General features: G+C 46.2%; 3 protein-coding genes across 3 annotated transcripts; all 3 read left to right on the forward strand.

The window, feature by feature from the left end:
- The first annotated feature begins 313 nt into the window (after positions 1-313).
- LOC104932473 (uncharacterized) lies at positions 314-1,380 on the forward strand. Its single transcript, XM_027274643.1, has 2 exons — positions 314-843; positions 1,306-1,380. Exons 1-2 carry the CDS (start codon positions 613-615, stop codon positions 1,345-1,347), a joined length of 273 nt encoding a protein of 90 aa, XP_027130444.1. The 5' UTR covers positions 314-612; the 3' UTR covers positions 1,348-1,380.
- Positions 1,370-11,993, forward strand: slc39a8 (solute carrier family 39 member 8; the record flags this gene model as incomplete). Its single annotated transcript, XM_027275064.1, has 7 exons — positions 1,370-1,462; positions 4,573-4,743; positions 4,812-4,934; positions 5,544-5,708; positions 7,947-8,154; positions 9,265-9,449; positions 11,067-11,993. Coding segments are annotated over 7 exons (1,092 nt in total), but the record flags the coding sequence as incomplete, so codon positions are not given.
- Positions 11,994-13,526: 1,533 nt separating this feature from the next.
- Positions 13,527-16,857, forward strand: LOC104932474 (N-acetyltransferase 8). The gene is made up of 2 exons (XM_019258865.2): positions 13,527-13,682; positions 15,920-16,857. Exon 2 carries the CDS (start codon positions 15,947-15,949, stop codon positions 16,607-16,609), a length of 663 nt encoding a protein of 220 aa, XP_019114410.1. The 5' UTR covers positions 13,527-13,682; positions 15,920-15,946; the 3' UTR covers positions 16,610-16,857.
- The last annotated feature ends 477 nt before the right edge of the window (positions 16,858-17,334 follow it).

Consider the following 17,334-nt stretch of genomic DNA (forward strand, 5'->3'; position numbering starts at 1 on the left):
TGGTGTGTGTGTGTGTCTGTGTGTGTGTGTCTGTGTGTGTCTGTGTGTGTGTGTGTGAACCATCCTGCAGTGACGTCTGCTGCCGCCAGGCGGCGTCACGCGCACTCTCGTAGCCTCACGTGGACTGTGTTTATGATTTTAACTTCCAGCTGTTTGAAGCTGATCAGCTGTAAACTCGCTCACACACATCCGGAGTGTCCCACTTAACACTGTGTGTGTGTGTGTGTGTGTGTGAGAGAGAGTGTGTGTGTGTGTGTGTGTGTGTGTGTGTGTGTGTGTGTGTGTGTGTGTGCGCGCGTGTGTGCGTGCGTGTGTGTGTGTGTGTGTTGCATACCGAGTCAGTCGGTCACAAAGGAAGCATTGAGTGCACGCGGTGTGTCGGTGCCTGCATGTTGCTGATCTTTGGACCTGGTCCGGCTCTGATGGTGCTGATAGATCCGCTCACTGCTCCTCACACCAGCTAAAAGGAGGACCGGGCTCAGTGCGGCATGGACCTGACCGAGCCGTGTGTCCACACACAGAGCAGATCCTGACTGTGTGTGTGTGTGTGTGTGTGTGTGTGTTAGAGTGAGCTGCAGCACTGATCCACTGAACACTCTAAACTCAGCAGACATGTTCGGCCTCACTCCGTGTTGTTTCGTGGCCTGTCTGCTGGTTCTGGTTCCGAACTCTCAGAGTAAACGTGTGTTCGCTTCGGACGGGCTCGAGTTTCTGGAGAACATTTTACATTATTACGGAGAGAACAGCTCCATCTCCACCCAGGACCTGAACGACCTGCTGCTGCTCCTCTCAGCCAGAAGATCCGAGCTGGTGTCTGTGGATAACCCGCTGTCCGAGCAGGAGGTGAGGCTCAGCTTCATCTTCATCATAATAATAATAATAATAATAATAATAACTTTATTAATTATTGGTTGTTGTGTTGTTGTGTTCATAGCTTCTTAATGATCATTTACACACTCTAAACTTGGTTGTGTTAATAAATCATGACTGACGTGCAGATATTACTTCATGTAATACACATTTTTATTTGTTAGACAGATTTAACAACATGTAAAGTCTTCCATCAGACAGACAGATACTTAAACAAATGAGATAAACTGAGATCAGTCTATAAGGTGTTAAGAAGTTAACATCAGTAACAAATGAAAACTATAAAAAGTTTTATAAAATATGAAGTAAGCAAAATAATCAGGCTGTGGACAGATGAATGTGTTTGCTGTGTCAGTAAATATATGAATATTGAGCATGTATGATAAGACAGACAGAAGTTTGTGTAATGTGGTGCTCGTCTCTCGGTGTCCTCAGTGTCTCTCAGCAGAGCAGACTTGTCCCACTTTGGATCAGTAATGTCAGCCAGCTGACTGCGGGACATCTGGATGATCTGCCCCGCCGTGTTGACCCGGTGCTGCTGCCCTCCTGCCTTACATCACCCCCCACGCCTCAGCCCCCTCTCGACTACACCCGGTGAGTTGCTTCATCACAACGTCGGTTTATTTTGTCAAGACCCCCGCAACGCAAACAAGTCACAGTTCACGCGGCCTGTTATCCCCACAGTGATTGTGGATGGAGGTATCACATTGGTTCACATGGGGGTAGGATGGAGGGTTCACATGGTGGTGGTGGTTCACGGTGTATGGAGTTTCACATGGTGGATGTGGGTTCACAGGGGTGGTTCACATATGGGGATGGTGGTTCACATGGTGGTTCACATGGTGGATGGGAGGTGTTCACATGGTGGATGGTGGTTCACATGGTGGTTCACATGGTGGATGGTGGTTCACATGTGGGTTCACAATGGTGGAATGGGGTTGGTTCACATGGTGGTGTGCACATGGGGGATGGAGGTTCACATGGTGGATGGGGTTCAATGGGGTCACATGGTGGATGGTAGGTTCACATGGTGGATGGTAAGGTGTTCACATGGTGGATGGTGGTTCACATGGTGGATGGGGAGGTTCACATTGGAAGAGGTCACATGGTGGAGGGTGGGTTCACAGGGTGGATGGAGTGCACATGGTGGTTCACATGGTGGATGGTGGTTCATCAATGGGTGGTTCACATGGTGGATGGTGGTTCACATGGTGGATGGTGGTTCACATGGTGGATGGAGGTTTCACATGGAATGTGAGTCACATGGTGGATGGTGGTTCACATGGTGGATGGACATGGTGGTTCACATGGTGGATGGAGGTTCACATGGTGGTTCACATGGTGGATGGTGGTTCACATGGTGGTACGGTTTCACATGGGGGGATGGAGGTTCACATGTGGTTGGTGGTCGCATGGTGGGGTTCAACATGGTGGATGGGTGGTTCACATGGTGGATGGGAAGTTCACATGGTAGGACATGTGGTTCACATGGTGGTTCACATGGTGGATGGTGGTTCACATGGTGGATGGAGGTTCACATGGTGGATGGTGGTTCACATGGGTGGATGGTGGTTCACATGGAGGTTCACATGGTGGGAAGGAGGTTCACATGGTGGATGGAGGTTCACATGGTGGATGGTGGTTCACATGGTGGATGGTGGTTCACATGGTGGTTCACATGGTGGATGGAGGTTCACATGGTGGATGGTGGTTCACATGGTGGATGGTGGATGGAGGTTCACATGGTGGATGGAGGTTCACATGGAGGTTCACATGGTGGTTCACATGGTGGATGAAGGTTTACATGGTGGATGGAGGTTCACATGGTGGATGGTGGATGGAAGTTCACATGGTGGATGGAGGTTCACATGGTGGATGGTGGGTGGGTGAAGTTGAGGGTTGGAATCTGTCCTCAGACTGTCAGACACAGGTGAAGACAGTTTGAGGCCTCAGAGAACAGAGACCGGGTTTGAGCTGGGTCAGGATCAGGGTCAGGACAGCCTACACACAGTCGCCTCATGTTTTCTCCTCAGTCAGAGGACCTGAGAGCCTGACAGAGGAATGCAGCATTAGTCAGTCTCTGATATCATCTGCAGTCTGGTCAGAAGGACGGTCTTGACTTGTCCCAGTCCTGGTGAGCAGTCTCTGTTTGTAACTAACTAACAGCAGCTTTGCTTCAGCAGGAGTAGAGAGAATTACAGCAGTGTAATCAGGCAAACTCTGATGTGTGGATATCTATTTACAACAATGGAAAGATAACAGAGAGCAGAACTCTGCAAAGTTCCTCTGGTGACTCACATGTTCTCCACATTTCTCAGGTTTTATCTGAAGGAGATTTTCTGTTGGTGGTCAATGAGACGAGGTGTTGGTGGTAGTAGTAGTAGTAGTCAGACACAGTGTGCAGTGCAGTGAGATCTAAGAGGTTAGAGACACATCAGCCTGACAGAGAAATAGAGTTGTGTATCATCAGCGTAGTGACAAAGCGCGCTGCAGATCAAACCTCGAGAATATTGGCTCCCCTTCATTTCTATCACTTAATTCTTATTTTTGTGTTTGTTTCTTTTCTTTGCATTGGACAGAAAAGAACATGGTCCCTACAGTCCAGCATGGGGGATGTTCACTCATGTTTTGGGGTTGCATTGCTGCTTCAGGCACTGGATGTCTGTTATGAAATCAGAAGACCACAAAAGAAATCTGGGGGCACAATGTAGAGCCCAGGGTCAAAAGATGTGACTCTATCAGAGGTCATGGGTCTTACAGCAGGACAATGACTCAAAGCACACCTCAAAAAACATCCAGACAAAGTGCTGGAGAGTTCTGAAGTGGCCAGCAACGAGTCCAGATCTCATAGACCTGTGGAGAGATCTCAGAACATGAAACCTGAAAGACCAGGAGCCGCTGGCAAACACGAGAACACCAAGCCATGTGTGACGTAGTTCATAATGTGACAGAAATGGAATGGAGCCGATATTCTTGGCGATGACTGTCGTGCTGTAGACGTCACAGCATTGTGGTGGTGAGCCATATGTGAGAGTCAGTCTACTGTTGACTGAAACAGTTTAAGTTCAGCACACTGAGTCTGTCTCAGGTCTGTCTTTAAGCTCCTGCACAGACTGTGTGACTGCTCTGATTCATCAAATCAAATCAAACTTTATTCATAGAGCCCAAAGTCACAAACACATTTTCCTCTGAGGGCTTCACAGCGTGTGCAGGGAGGGCGCCCTCTGTCCTTAGACCCTCGGTTCATGACGTTCAGGTGTGTGTGTCGTTGGATCCACCATCATGTTTCAGTGTGGACTTTTGTCTCCGGTAGTCACTTATCTGTTCCTCTCCTTATCTGTCTCCTCAGTCATCTCCTGTGAAGGAGGAGCCGTAGTCAGCACCGTGTCCTGGACTGGGTCACAGATCCTCTGACAAACACTCTGTTGACACAGTTACAACCAACTGTGACTGTTGTTCAGCACGTTGTTCACGGTGCACGCTGTTCCTTCACCGGCCTCGTGCACTGAATTCCTCTTCTGCAAATAAATAGTGTCGTGTCTTTGTTGAGTCAAACGTCTGTCTGGTGACTGTTATATGATAACAAATAGAGACAGTGTAGCAGAAAGACAGCAGGAGTGTGTGAGACCATGACGAGGTGTCCCCATGTCCACGTTCCACAGCGAGCTGTATCTTCATCATGTTCTCCTTCCTGCCCTCACAGTTTGGGGTTACGGCTTCCTGGCCGTCACCGTCATCAACCTGGCGTCTCTGCTCGGCCTCCTCCTCATCCCCTTCACCAAGAAGTCTTATTTCCCCAAAGTGTTGACCTACTTTATCGGCCTGGCCATCGGGACGCTCTTCTCCAACGCCGTCCTCCAGCTCATACCAGAGGTTTGTAACAGGTGGAGCAGGTGACAGTGGGTGGTGTTGTGTGCTGACTCTGTCCTGTTCATCCACAGGCCCTGGGCTTTGATCCCAAATCAGACAACTACGTGGCCAATGCAGTTGGAATATTTGGAGGTTTTTACATCCTGTTTGTCATGGAGAAGATCCTGAGAATGTCCCTCAGGATGGACCGCGAGGTAAGACAGCGAGTTTATCAGGTACAAAGCACTTTTCTTTTATGACACCCCCATATCTCTCATTCCGGCCGTATACCTGCCGGTGATTAGTGCTGATTTATTGGCTTATTTTATTAGTTATTATTAGTGACCATCAGGACACACAGTTTTATTGGAGTCACGTACATCGTACAAAGGTCAGGGACACGACGATGCAGGTTGGGACCTCAAGGAAGTAAATGCTCTTTATATGATAAGTTCAGCCGGCAGGACAGAACACAACTATTAATGAAAAACTGTAAATCTAAAGTTCTGCAGTCTGAAAGACATTCAGAACATCAGTGTGTTCTTTGGCACTTTGATGCATTTTGTTTGTTCCACTGAGACGTGAGTGAATCCTTCACTCGCTCCTTGAAGCTCATTTTCATTCCACTGAGCTTCAGCTGGACTTTGTATTTGGAGCAAATGTTAGGAAGCTAACCTGCATGCTAGCCTGGCTCTGGCTGTATTTAACTCAGCATGAAGTCTGCCCGGTAACACCCGGGTGGACTGAAGTGTACGATCTGTGCCGCCGACTGTTTGACAGGGGTGTCTCATGAAGTTCACTAAAGGTCCGTCTCTTGTCCATAGCACGGCCACAGCCACTTCACTCCTGCAGAGACGACTGGAGAAAACTCCCTCCACAACGGAGACGTGCTGGAGAAGAAGGACTCCATCATTTTGACCACCATCAACACCATCGCCACCGACAAGAGCAGCCCAGAACCTCCACGCACAAATGTGGCCCATCCTCAGGTACACGTCATCTGTGGCGGTCATGTGATATGCAGCTGTCACATTGACCTACATAATAATCAACTTTGTCCTCAATCATCTGTTATCTATTTAGTAGCTGAGTCTTAAGATGAGCTCGTAAAGAGGCCGCTCTATTAATTAGTGACCGTGGGCTTGACGTCTTATCAGTTAGCAAACAGAGAAACTGTGCAAACATAAACAGAGTTTTAAAAAGCGAGCAGAGCTCTTCATGTTTGAACGTGGTCTGGACACTTTGTTGTCGTCAGCGTATCAGGACATTTCACAGTGAAACAAACAGACGTGTCGTCACGGAGGGATGGAGCAGTGAAAGCCGGCTGCAGGCTTCAGATCCTTCGCTCCTGCTAAATGCTGGAATTGTCTGGCTCGAGCACAAAGACTCCTTGTTAGGCTGCGGGTAATAAAAGGGGCGTTTTGTCAATGCACAGTGTCTTCAAGCAAAGCCCCAAATGTTCTGTTTATGTCCGCCTCTGCTCAGGTTTCCCATTAAAGACACTTGTGCCATTATATTTGGAATTTAAGACATCTTTAAATATTTCCTGTACTTCATTAATCTGTATCTGTTACATGCTGTAGTTCCAACATGGAAACACCTCCATTATACAAAGATTCTGAGTCTTTTAAACTTTTAGTGTCAGAGTTTTGACTCAGTGATTGAAGGGATCCATCCAAACATTCATCTCCAGAGGTCGAATCTATCTAATGATCCACCAAACTACCTCCAGCACCACACTGAGGTTCTGGATCATTTCTCATAACTTCTGTGTCTGTGTGGAAATTCCAAACACATTAAATATGTTGTAATAAACATGTCGTACATATATTTCTGAAATCAGATTTCAGATTGTATTTGTATAGCCCAAAGTCACAAAGTCCATTTTCCTCTGAGGCTTTACAATCTGTACAGGGAGTGACACCCTCTGTCCTTAGACCCTCGGTTCCAGTGAGGAAAAACTTGCCCACAAAAACCTTTAACAGGGAAAAAAGGTGGAAGAAACCTCAGGAAGAGCCACAGAGGAGGGATCCCTCTCCCAGGACGGACAGACGTGCAATAGATGTCACGTGTACAGAACAAATCAACACAAACATATTGTACAATTACAATGACTGATAAAATGACAATGAATTACAATGAATGATAAAATGACAATGAATCACAATGACTGATAAAATGACAATGAATTACAATGACTGATAAAATGACAATGAATCACAATGAATGATAAAATGATTACAGTAGCAGTGGAACCTGTGATAGAGACAGAGAGACACAGATGCTCAGCAGCAGCAAATCATCAACTAACTATAAACTGTGATGGAGATATGGCAGCAATAATGACAGTAGTAATATGTGTAGTGGACGAGACAGAGTGTTTTCAGTAAGAGAGATGTGAATGCATCTTCAACCAATACCGTGCCTGACTAGGCATAACCCTGAAATGTGGCGTTCGAGGTTCAAACTGGATTTTGTGGGCGGCCCTTAAAGGGTGGCTCGATGACACGCTGAGGCCACCCTGAGCAGAGACAGAGATCATCTCACTCAGAGTTTCAGAGTTCGTCATGTGACTTTCTGACATGCTTCAAAATGGCCGCACCACTGCTCTCACGACTGGGCGTGGCTTCAGCACATTCAGAGGACACGCCCCCTCAGTCCTGATTTCAAAAACTTTTAATCATTCAAATTTGGCTGGGTGGTTAATGACACTTTCTTTAGTCTGACAAACTCAGAACATTTATTATTTCAGACTTTAAAAATCTAGCATCATCATTAGTTCTGACTTGTTTTCATCATGTTATCAATATTATTATTGGTGGCCTGAATCCACATGTGGTGATAATCTGTAACTTTCCAGCTAAACGTATAATGTTAGCATGTTAGCACACTGATGTCAGCATTTAAAGCTGCTGCTGCACAGATGATCTGTGTCGTTAGCACAGTGACAGTGATTGAATCAAGTTATCTGCTGCAGCTTCAAACAGTGCTCAGCCTCACAGAGAACATGTGGCATGTTTGAATCTCCAACATTTGATCAGATGCCAACAACAAAACTTCAACTTTGTCCTTTATTTTGTGTGTGACGTGACCTTTGGGTTTTAAACACAGACGTATCATTGGGTGTTATCTCTGTGGGGATGTCATTGTTTGCTTACGACTCTTCTTCGGTATAATCAAACAGTAGCAGCGGCCGCGTGTCTTTAACCTGTCCGTCACTCTTCCAGGACGTCCAGGTGTCTGGTGTGACGTGCCATTGGCTGCGAGGGACGCGCATCTCCAGCATCAAGACGGTGGCGTGGATGATCACTCTGAGCGACGCGCTGCACAACTTCATCGACGGTCTAGCTATCGGTGCCTCGTTCACTGTGTCGGTGCTGACCGGGTTCAGTACGTCCATCGCCATCGTGTGTGAGGAGTTCCCCCATGAGCTCGGTGAGTCTCTGTCCTGTTCGAGCTCATGTGGACGTCAATCAACCAAACCAACAGAACTTCAAGAACAAGTCATGACCAAGACCCAAGTGTATCGAGACAAGACCAAGACTTTGAGGGGCTGAGACCAAGTCAAGACAAAGACCAGACAGGATGTCTTTGGGTGGAGGATTTATGAACAGCTGAGTTCTTTAGGATGATGTTTCACAGATGATCTCTGTGCTTTATTCCAGAAGATTTGGCTGATGTCTCCTCAGAGACAGAAAACAAATAAATCAGACAACAGTGACCTCCTGCAGTCGTGGTCTTGAACTAAAGTCCTCTTTGTCTGAGACCGAGACGTGACAGAGGTTTTTAAAAAGTTCCCAAAGATATCAAATATTTCAGGCTGGATTTTGTGTTTCTATAAACACAAAACATGGAGACTGTCTGTTTGTGTCAGTGTGCAGTGTTCAGACAGTTCCAGTAATCTGGAACGAGCTTTAAACAGAATGAGTGACTCTGTGAGAAGGAAAGAACAAAATACATCAAAGAAAATGAAAATGAAAGTCATTAAAGGTTTGAGGGATTAAAACTGATTTTATGTTTTCAGATAAAATTCTATGATTTTATCGCCATCTGCTGACAAATTGCAGAACTGCACCAACAGATCTCTCTCATGATAACAATATGAGTGCATGAGTTTAGATCAAATAAACTTAAAGAATATACTGACAGCGTACCAGGTGACATGAACAGTAAGAACGATGCGTTCAGGCTGTGTTTCATCTTTATGGACTGATTACACAACAAACAACATTTTAATATTTGAGTTTTTGGATTCATATTCCTGCTGCGTTCATGTTTCTGCTTATTTCAACTTCTTTATAGACTCTTGAATAATTTAATCTAACTATTAATCTGCTCTGATTGTCTTTGTATTTTGGATAGAAGTCTAATTATCTAACTTTAAAATGAGTGTTTTCGTACAGATATATGATCTTTGTTATATCACAGTCTTTGTCTGTTTGAATGTAGAAAAGTTTCTAACATGTATAAAATGTTCAGAGTGTTTGTTGGTCTCCTGCCTGTTACCTGACCGGTCGTATGAATCTTTGTGTTCTCTCTCTCCAGGTGACTTTGTGATCCTGCTCAATGCAGGTATGAGCATCCCCCAGGCCATTTTCTTCAACCTGCTGTCAGCAATGTCGTGTTACGTTGGACTTGTCTTCGGCATCCTGCTCGGGAGCAATTTTGCCCCCAACGTAATCTTTGCCATCGCGGGAGGAATGTTCCTGTACATCGCGCTGGCAGACATGGTGAGGTTACACAGACATGGTCTTCTGTTCGTGTAAATTCTTGAACACGTCATGAACTCTTACTGTAGCTGTTCAGCTTTATTAACAGTGGATGGAATGTTTCCACCTCAGATCTTCATGTGTTTCAGCATCTTTCAGCCAAACTTTAATAAACTCTCCGTACATTACATACACGCTTAAAAATAAAGTTGGAATCAAAACATAAAGAGTTTTTTTCGTGGCGATGACAGAGGGAAACATTTTGTTAGATGCAGAGGATCAATTTAAAGAACCAGTTATCCGTTTAACAGAAAAAAGTTTATTAAACATGAAAAGTTCTTCAAAGGACTAAAAGTGCTTCAATAACTTTTAATTTTGTAGCATTCACTTCCCTGAAGAACCTTAAACAGTAAAACGTGTTCTTAAGATGGAAAAGTTCAAGTTTCAGAGCCTGACGGCAGAAATCTCAGTGTTAATGTTGGACTTCACACTCTGAGCCTATCAGCTGTGTAAATAAGGAGCTGTTTGCTAACTTGGAATTATTGTTAGGAGCATCCAATCATTAAATACAATATGTGTTGTAAGGTGACCACGTGTTGACCCACGTCAGGTTGATCTGGTCTGTCATGCCACTATTCACTGTTCATACTGATTATTCAGCGCGCTACTCCTCCCTCAGTTTTGGTCGCACATACACAAAAAAGGTCTCAAATCAACCGGCTCAGCCGGGAATGGTGTGCTGTGACTTTTCTCAGAGTTTCACCAACAATTTTGCCGAAAATCGCCAAAAAACACGCCAACATTTACAATGGGTGTGTATGTTCCAGAGCTAGAGTGGAGAGGGAGAGAAACATTTGTCAAAATATACATTTGCAAACGGCTCTCGTGGCCACAAATGTCACTCTACAGAAATAATTCCTACAACGAAACGTATGAAAATTCGTGGGCTACGCAGCGATATCACTGCTGAAGCTGTCAGACTTATAGTTTTGGCGGGAGACGCACTGATGCTCCAGGATCACCCACCGACAGCCCCATCTACTCCCATGTAAACTGGAGAGGAGAAATTTCCCAAAGGAGCACGGGGCACCTGTTCTTTCTCTCTCTCCCCAGGTCACATTTTTTAACTTCACACACTGAAATTCAGCATTCACATGGTCGACAAGATGAGGATGCTCACGGTCATTTGGGCTTTTTGATACCACCTACCGTTTGGCATTAGTGTCCACTAGTTGGAGGGGCTTCATTTAGAGATTTTCTGTGTCTCTCAGCAGTCACTCACACACAGACAGAGCACAGCTGCAGTTAATTGCTCTGACCTGCAGCTGACCCTGGTTGCTCGGCAACCTCAAGCTGCCTTTGACTGACTTTGTTGAAGTCTCTGTGCTGCTGCAGTGTCAGTAATAATGTGTCAGACACACTCTACATTTATTTACACAGTTTAGAGTTTAACAACTAAAAACTACCGTCAGCCATCAGATGATGACATTACATGGGGAAATCCTTCTACTACATACACAATCCAGCTGATTCATACTTTGTGTCTGCACTTATACTTCCCATTATGTGGACTGTTGAACAATGAGGCCAGTGTATTTTAGGTGGAGACAGACGTCTCATTGTCTTACTTCGTCTCAGTTTCCAGAGATGGACAGCATATCGCAGGAACAGACGCGGACTTCGTCAAAGATCGTCTTCTTCCTGATCCAGAATGCGGGGCTGCTCACCGGCTTCAGCATCATCCTGCTCATCACCACGTTTGCAGGGAACATCAACCTGGGCTAGACGAGGAGAACAAACTGAAAACTGATGAAGAAATGAGCTGCTTCCATTTCTGCTCGCTCGCTGGGCGGACGGTGAATGTAAAGAATGTTTTGTACAAACAAAACATTTGATAAAAAAATGCTTTTATATGTTTGACTATCAATTTAGTGGAACATTTACTCCATAGAAGAAGAAGGGAAAATCTTTTCAATCATTTGATGTATGAATTAGTCAAATCTGTTTTAATGAGACAATAAATTATTTTTTCAGCCTTCAGATGGTGAATTATCTCCCGTTTATTGTACCTCAGTGATGCTGTAAACTAACACTGCCTTGTATGGCAGCACTGTGTGACCTCAGAGTCTGTGACCTTCACTGCCTCTTTGTCTTTTTAAATATCGTTTGTGTTGAAGACGTCAGTGACATGTGGGACTCTCAGTGATCGTGCTCCTGTGAGGCAAAATACAACAAAAATCAATACAATAATAATAATTATTATTATCATTATTATTAATGTGCATTGTTTGTTGCCCTCAGGGTTTGTTCACTCTGTCAGTGTCTGTATGCTTCATACAATAACACATGGAGACAGATTAAAGAAGCTTTCCAACAGTGCAGATAGACTTGCTGTATGTACAATATGTGCATCATTCAGTTTGACCTTTTTATTCTTTGTATGCTGTTCAATTCTTCTCATATGGAAACATCTTTATTTTTAATTGTATTAATAAAAAATAGCTCCCAAATTTTACTTTACGACAACAGCTGGCAAAGTTCATTAAAATATATTCTGTGGATTTTTTTGTACATTTTTTCATTTTAATTTAAATTTTGATCACCTGTAGTAAAAACAGATGTGTCCGTATGTCACACAGCAGTTTGTGTGTCATCTTATTTTATTAAATAATGAATAAACATGTTAAAAAAAACTAAACAAAGACAAAGAAGGCATTCACGAGGACAGTGAAGTGTGCTGACATTTAGATTAACCAGCAACATGGCGGCGTCTTTAAAACAGAAAGAGGAGCTGCAGTTTTAGCACTTCCTTGTTGGCTTCATTTACCAGCCACAGAGGTCGCTGCTTGTCTCAACTTGTTGTTAGCTTGTTTTAGCTTATTGTTAGCTTATTGTTAGCCTGTGTTAGCTTGTTGTTAGCTCGTGGTTAGCTTATTGTTAGCTTGTTTTAGCTCGTGGTTAGCTTATTGTTAGCTTATTGTTAGCATGTTTTAGCTCGTGGTTAGCTTATTGTTAGCCTGTTGTTAGCTTGTTTTAGCTCGTGGTTAGCTTATTGTTAGCCTGTGTTAGCTTGTTGTTAACTTGTTTTAGCTCGGTGTTAGCTTGTTGTTAGCCTGTTGTTAGCTTGTTGTTAACTTGTTTTAGCTGGTTGTTAGCTTATTGTTAGCCTGTGTTAGCTTGTTGTTAGCTTGTTTTAGCTCGTGGTTAGCTTGTTGTTAGCGTGTTGTTAGCCTTTTGTTAGCTCGTTGTTAGCTTGTGGTTAGCTTGTTGTTAGCTTGTTGTTAGCGCGTTGTTAGCTCGTGGTTAGCTCGTGGTTAGCTTGTTGTTAGTGTGTTGTTAGCCTTTTGTTAGCTCGTTGTTAGCTTGTGGTTAGCTCGTTGTTAGCTTGTTGTTAGCTTGTTGTTAGCGTGTTGTTAGCTCGTTGTTAGCTTGTTGTTAGCTTGTTGTTAGCTTGTTGTTAGCTCAGTACAGTTGTCATGAACGGGGAAATTAGCTACAGAGACCAAAACTGTTTTTTGTACCAGGCTGTAAACATGTTTATTTCTGCTGTGAAGTTGGACATTTGGACATGGGGACTTATGGAGACTGACTCACTTCTGGAGCCAGCCTCAGGTGGACGTTAGAGGAACTGCAGGTTACGTCCCTTCCACGTTGGCTTCATACGTCAGACGGAGGTCGTCACGTGGTCTCTGCTGAGGTGTGTGACGTCATGCATACGCTGTCATGGGCCGACACCTGTCGTAACCATGACAACCACAGACGCTGCTGACGGTCACCGCGTCATCAAACCAGATTAAAAACAGGAAGTGGTACAAGATGCGTTCACGGACATCGTAAAGCTCGTAGCTCTACGAGAGCTGCCCAGAGAGAAAACACTTGGCGGGAAAAGCCCCCCTATATAATATATATATATATATATATATATATATATAGATATAATATATAATATATATAAATATTATAATATAAAAGTTTACTCTCGTTCTTGATTGACTGGTGTTAATTCTTCCCATTCTGCCTAAGGTACGTGAACGCAGCATACCGAGGTGGGGAAACAGTAAATAAACGAGTCGAGCTGAAGCTCAGAGACACGAGACACACAGAGACACAGAGACACAGAGACACACAGAGACACACAGAGAGACACAGGGAGACACAGAGAGAGAGACACACACTCAGAGACACACAGACAGAGACACACACTGACACACTCAGAGACAGACACGCCGGAGAAGAAGAACGACGTTAAAACACGTAAGTCACGTGAACGCATCACGGTTAGCCCGCAAGCTAACAGCTCTGTGAGGCTAGCTCTGATGCTAACTGCTAACTGTTCATGTCCGGATTCAAACATTTATAAATATGTGAATATATATTTATATGTATGTGTGTGTGTGTGGTTAGCAGAGTTAGCATTAGTATTAGCTGGTTTATAGTTTAAACCGTTCAGTCACTGTGTGTGTGTGTGTGTGTGTCTGTGTGTGTCTGTGTGTGTGTGTGTGTGTGTGTGTGTGTGAATGTTTCCACACAAACAGCTGACAGTTGGAATGATTCCTTTTCTTTGAGTTTATAAATGTTTAAAAGAGTCAAAAGAGTCTTATTGTTTCAGTCAATGAAACAGAGATAATACAGTGTTTACATGGTAACCAGGATCACACACACACACACACAGTTTAACCACAGATCACGTCAGTAACATCCTCCGTCACATCATGATGTAGACTGATTCTTCTTATCACCTTTCCTCATGACCTCTCCTTCACACCTTTCCTTCCCGAGCGTTGAGGACGAGTGTTGAGGACGAGTGTTGAGGACGAGTGTTGAGGACAAGTGTTGAGGACAAGTGTTGAGGACGAGCGCTTAGGAACAGCGTCGAGAACGAGCGTAGAGGAATAGCGTTTAGGACGAGCGTCGAGGAATAGCGTTAAGGACGAGCGTCGAGGACGAGTGTCGAGGAAGAGCGTCAAGGACGAGCGTCGAGGAAGAGCGTTTAGGAAGAGCGTCGAGGAAGAGTGTTTAGGAAGAGCGTCGAGGACGAGCGTCGAGGAAGAACGTCGAGGACGAGCGTCGAGGAAGAACGTCGAGGACGAGCGTCTAGGAAGAGCGTCGAGGACGAGCGTTTAGGAAGAGCGTCGAGGACGAGCGTTTAGGAAGAGCGTCGAGGACGAGCGTTTAGGAAGAGCGTCGAGGACGAGCGTTTAGGAAGAGCGTCGAGGACGAGCGTTTAGGAAGAGCGTCGAGGACGAGCGTTTAGGAAGAGCGTCGAGGACGAGCGTTTAGGAAGAGCGTCGAGGACGAGCGTTTAGGAAGAGCGTCGAGGACGAGCGTTTAGGAAGAGCGTCGAGGACGAGCGTTTAGGAAGAGCGTCGAGGACGAGCGTTTAGGAAGAGCGTCGAGGACGAGCGTTTAGGAAGAGCGTCGAGGACGAGCGTTTAGGAAGAGCGTCGAGGACGAGCGTTTAGGAAGAGCGTCGAGGACGAGCGTTTAGGAAGAGCGTCGAGGACGAGCGTTTAGGAAGAGCGTCGAGGACGAGCGTTTAGGAAGAGCGTCGAGGAAGAGCGTCGAGGAAGAGCGTCGAGGAAGAGCGTCGAGGAAGAGCGTCGAGGAAGAGCGTCGAGGAAGAGCGTCGAGGAAGAGCGTCGAGGAAGAGCGTCGAGGAAGAGCGTCGAGGAAGAGCGTCGAGGAAGAGCGTCGAGGAAGAGCGTCGAGGAAGAGCGTCGAGGAAGAGCGTCGAGGAAGAGCGTCGAGGAAGAGCGTCGAGGAAGAACGTCGAGGACGAGCGTTTAGGAAGAGCGTCGAGGACGAGCGTCTAGGAATAGCGCTGAGGGAGAGCGTTGAGGACGAGCAGTGAGGACGACCGTTGAAGAAGAGCATTGAGGACGAGCGTTGAGGAAGAGCGTTGAGGAAGAGCGTCGAGGAAGAGCGTTGAGGAAGAGTGTTGAGGACGAGTGTCGAGGACGAGCGTTTAGGAAGAGCGTTTAGGAAGAGCGTTGAGGAAGCGCGTCGAGGAAGAGCGTCGAGGAAGAGCGTTGAGGAAGAACGTCGAGGACGAGCGTTTAGGAAGAGCGCCGAGGAAGAACGTCGAGGACGAGCGTTTAGGAAGAGCGCCGAGGACGAGCGTCGAGGACGAGCATTTAGGAAGAGCGTCGAGGACGAGCATTTAGGACGAGCGTCGAGGAATAGCGTCGAGGACGAGCAGTGAGGACGACCGTTGAAGAAGAGCGTTGAGGATGAGCAACACAGGAGTTCACCATTATCATTAATGATACCTGTGTTTATATTTCGTGTCAAAATGGCTGCTATGGTCAGGTGATTCTCTGAGTCACTTCCTGTCAGGTGATTCTCTGTGTCACTTCCTGTCAGGTGATTTGCTCAGTCACTTCCTGTCAGGTAATTTGCTCAGTCACTTCCTGTCAGGTGATTTGCTCAGTCACTTCCTGTCAGGTGATGGCGGTTGTCTCAGCTGTTTCTGTTTTGGTCTCACGTTGTAGAGAAGCTGGACCGAGCCGAGCCGAGCCATGGACAACATTCAGATTCGGAAGTATCGTGAGGAGGACGCGGCGGCGGTGAAGGAGATCTTCACGATGGGGATGAGCGAGCACGTGCCGGCGTCCTTCATGCACCTGCTGAAGCAGCCGCCTGCTCAGATGCTGCTCATGTGCCTGTTCTGCGCCCTCATCACCAGCTCCAAGTCCTTCCTGCTACCCGTCCTGGCCGTCACCCTGCTCCTGGCCGCTGCCCGGCAGTTTGTCGTCTACATGTTCAACAGGTACATCGACACCTCCCTGAAGAAGGACCTCAACCAGATCGGTGAGACGTACCTGAAGGGGAAGGACTCGTGTTTCTGGGTGGCTGAGTGTGACGGCTGCGTGGTCGGCTCGGTGGCCTGCCTCCCCGCAGAGAGAGCGCCTGAGTGTTTGGAGTTGAAGCGCATGTCGGTGCGGCGCAGTCACCGCGGGATGGGCATCGCTAAGGCTCTGTGCCGGACGGTGGCCAGCTTCACCCGTGACAGGGGCTACGCCGCCGTCGTCCTGTACACCTCGGTGGTGCAGACAGACGCTCAGAAGCTGTACGAACACATGGGCTACCAGAAGACGAGAGAGTTTGTGGCTCCGGAGCTCGCTGCTAAGATCCTGAACTTCACTTTGTTTGAGTACAGACTGGATTTACACAGAGACTGAGACAGTCAGGACAGGTGACGGGTCAGGTGACGGGGTCAGGTGACGGGTCAGACACGTGTTCACACACTGGACAGACGTCTTGTTGTTTCTGTGTTTGTAGTCGTTGGTATCAGACTTTATGATGATTCATTCAGGAGGAGGCTAGCGTACAGTTTGTGTCTTCCGTCTGTAGAACTCGATCTGCTCCGTCTGTTATTTGATTACTTCATGTCCACATGATGCTGAGAATAAATCCAGACATCTGAAAACTCTGCCGTCTTGTGTCGTGCTGATCTGAGGTCCGTGACCTCACTGTGGATCATTCAGATGATTCTATCAGAGCACTGGTTCTCAAACTGTGGTACCATGACATCCTCTGGTTCTGAACTGGTTCTGAACTGGTTCCAGGTATTCACACTGAGAATGAAGCTGAGCCGGGTCGGCTGGGTCCTGATGGTACGTGCAGAGCTGCACGTCTGGTTTCTACTTCAACTTTTCATCTATAAATAAACGTTCACTTCCCTTCTCCTGCTCCTGACCTCCTGTCACATGTTCACGTCACGTGTGTCATGTGGTCTGTGGTCTTGTCCTCTAACACAGCACCTGTTCAGGTAAACAGGAAGAACAAGTTTCTTTATGAGAGCAGAGGAGAGACCAGAGGCCGAGCACCGTGCCAGCAAACTGAACCTGATACTAACGGGTCAGAGCCATGAGGTTCTGTCTGTGCTCACTCTGTTCTTTAATGA

Source organism: Larimichthys crocea, chromosome XXIV (genome assembly GCF_000972845.2).
Source record: "Larimichthys crocea isolate SSNF chromosome XXIV, L_crocea_2.0, whole genome shotgun sequence".
Lineage (NCBI taxonomy): Eukaryota > Metazoa > Chordata > Actinopteri > Sciaenidae > Larimichthys > Larimichthys crocea.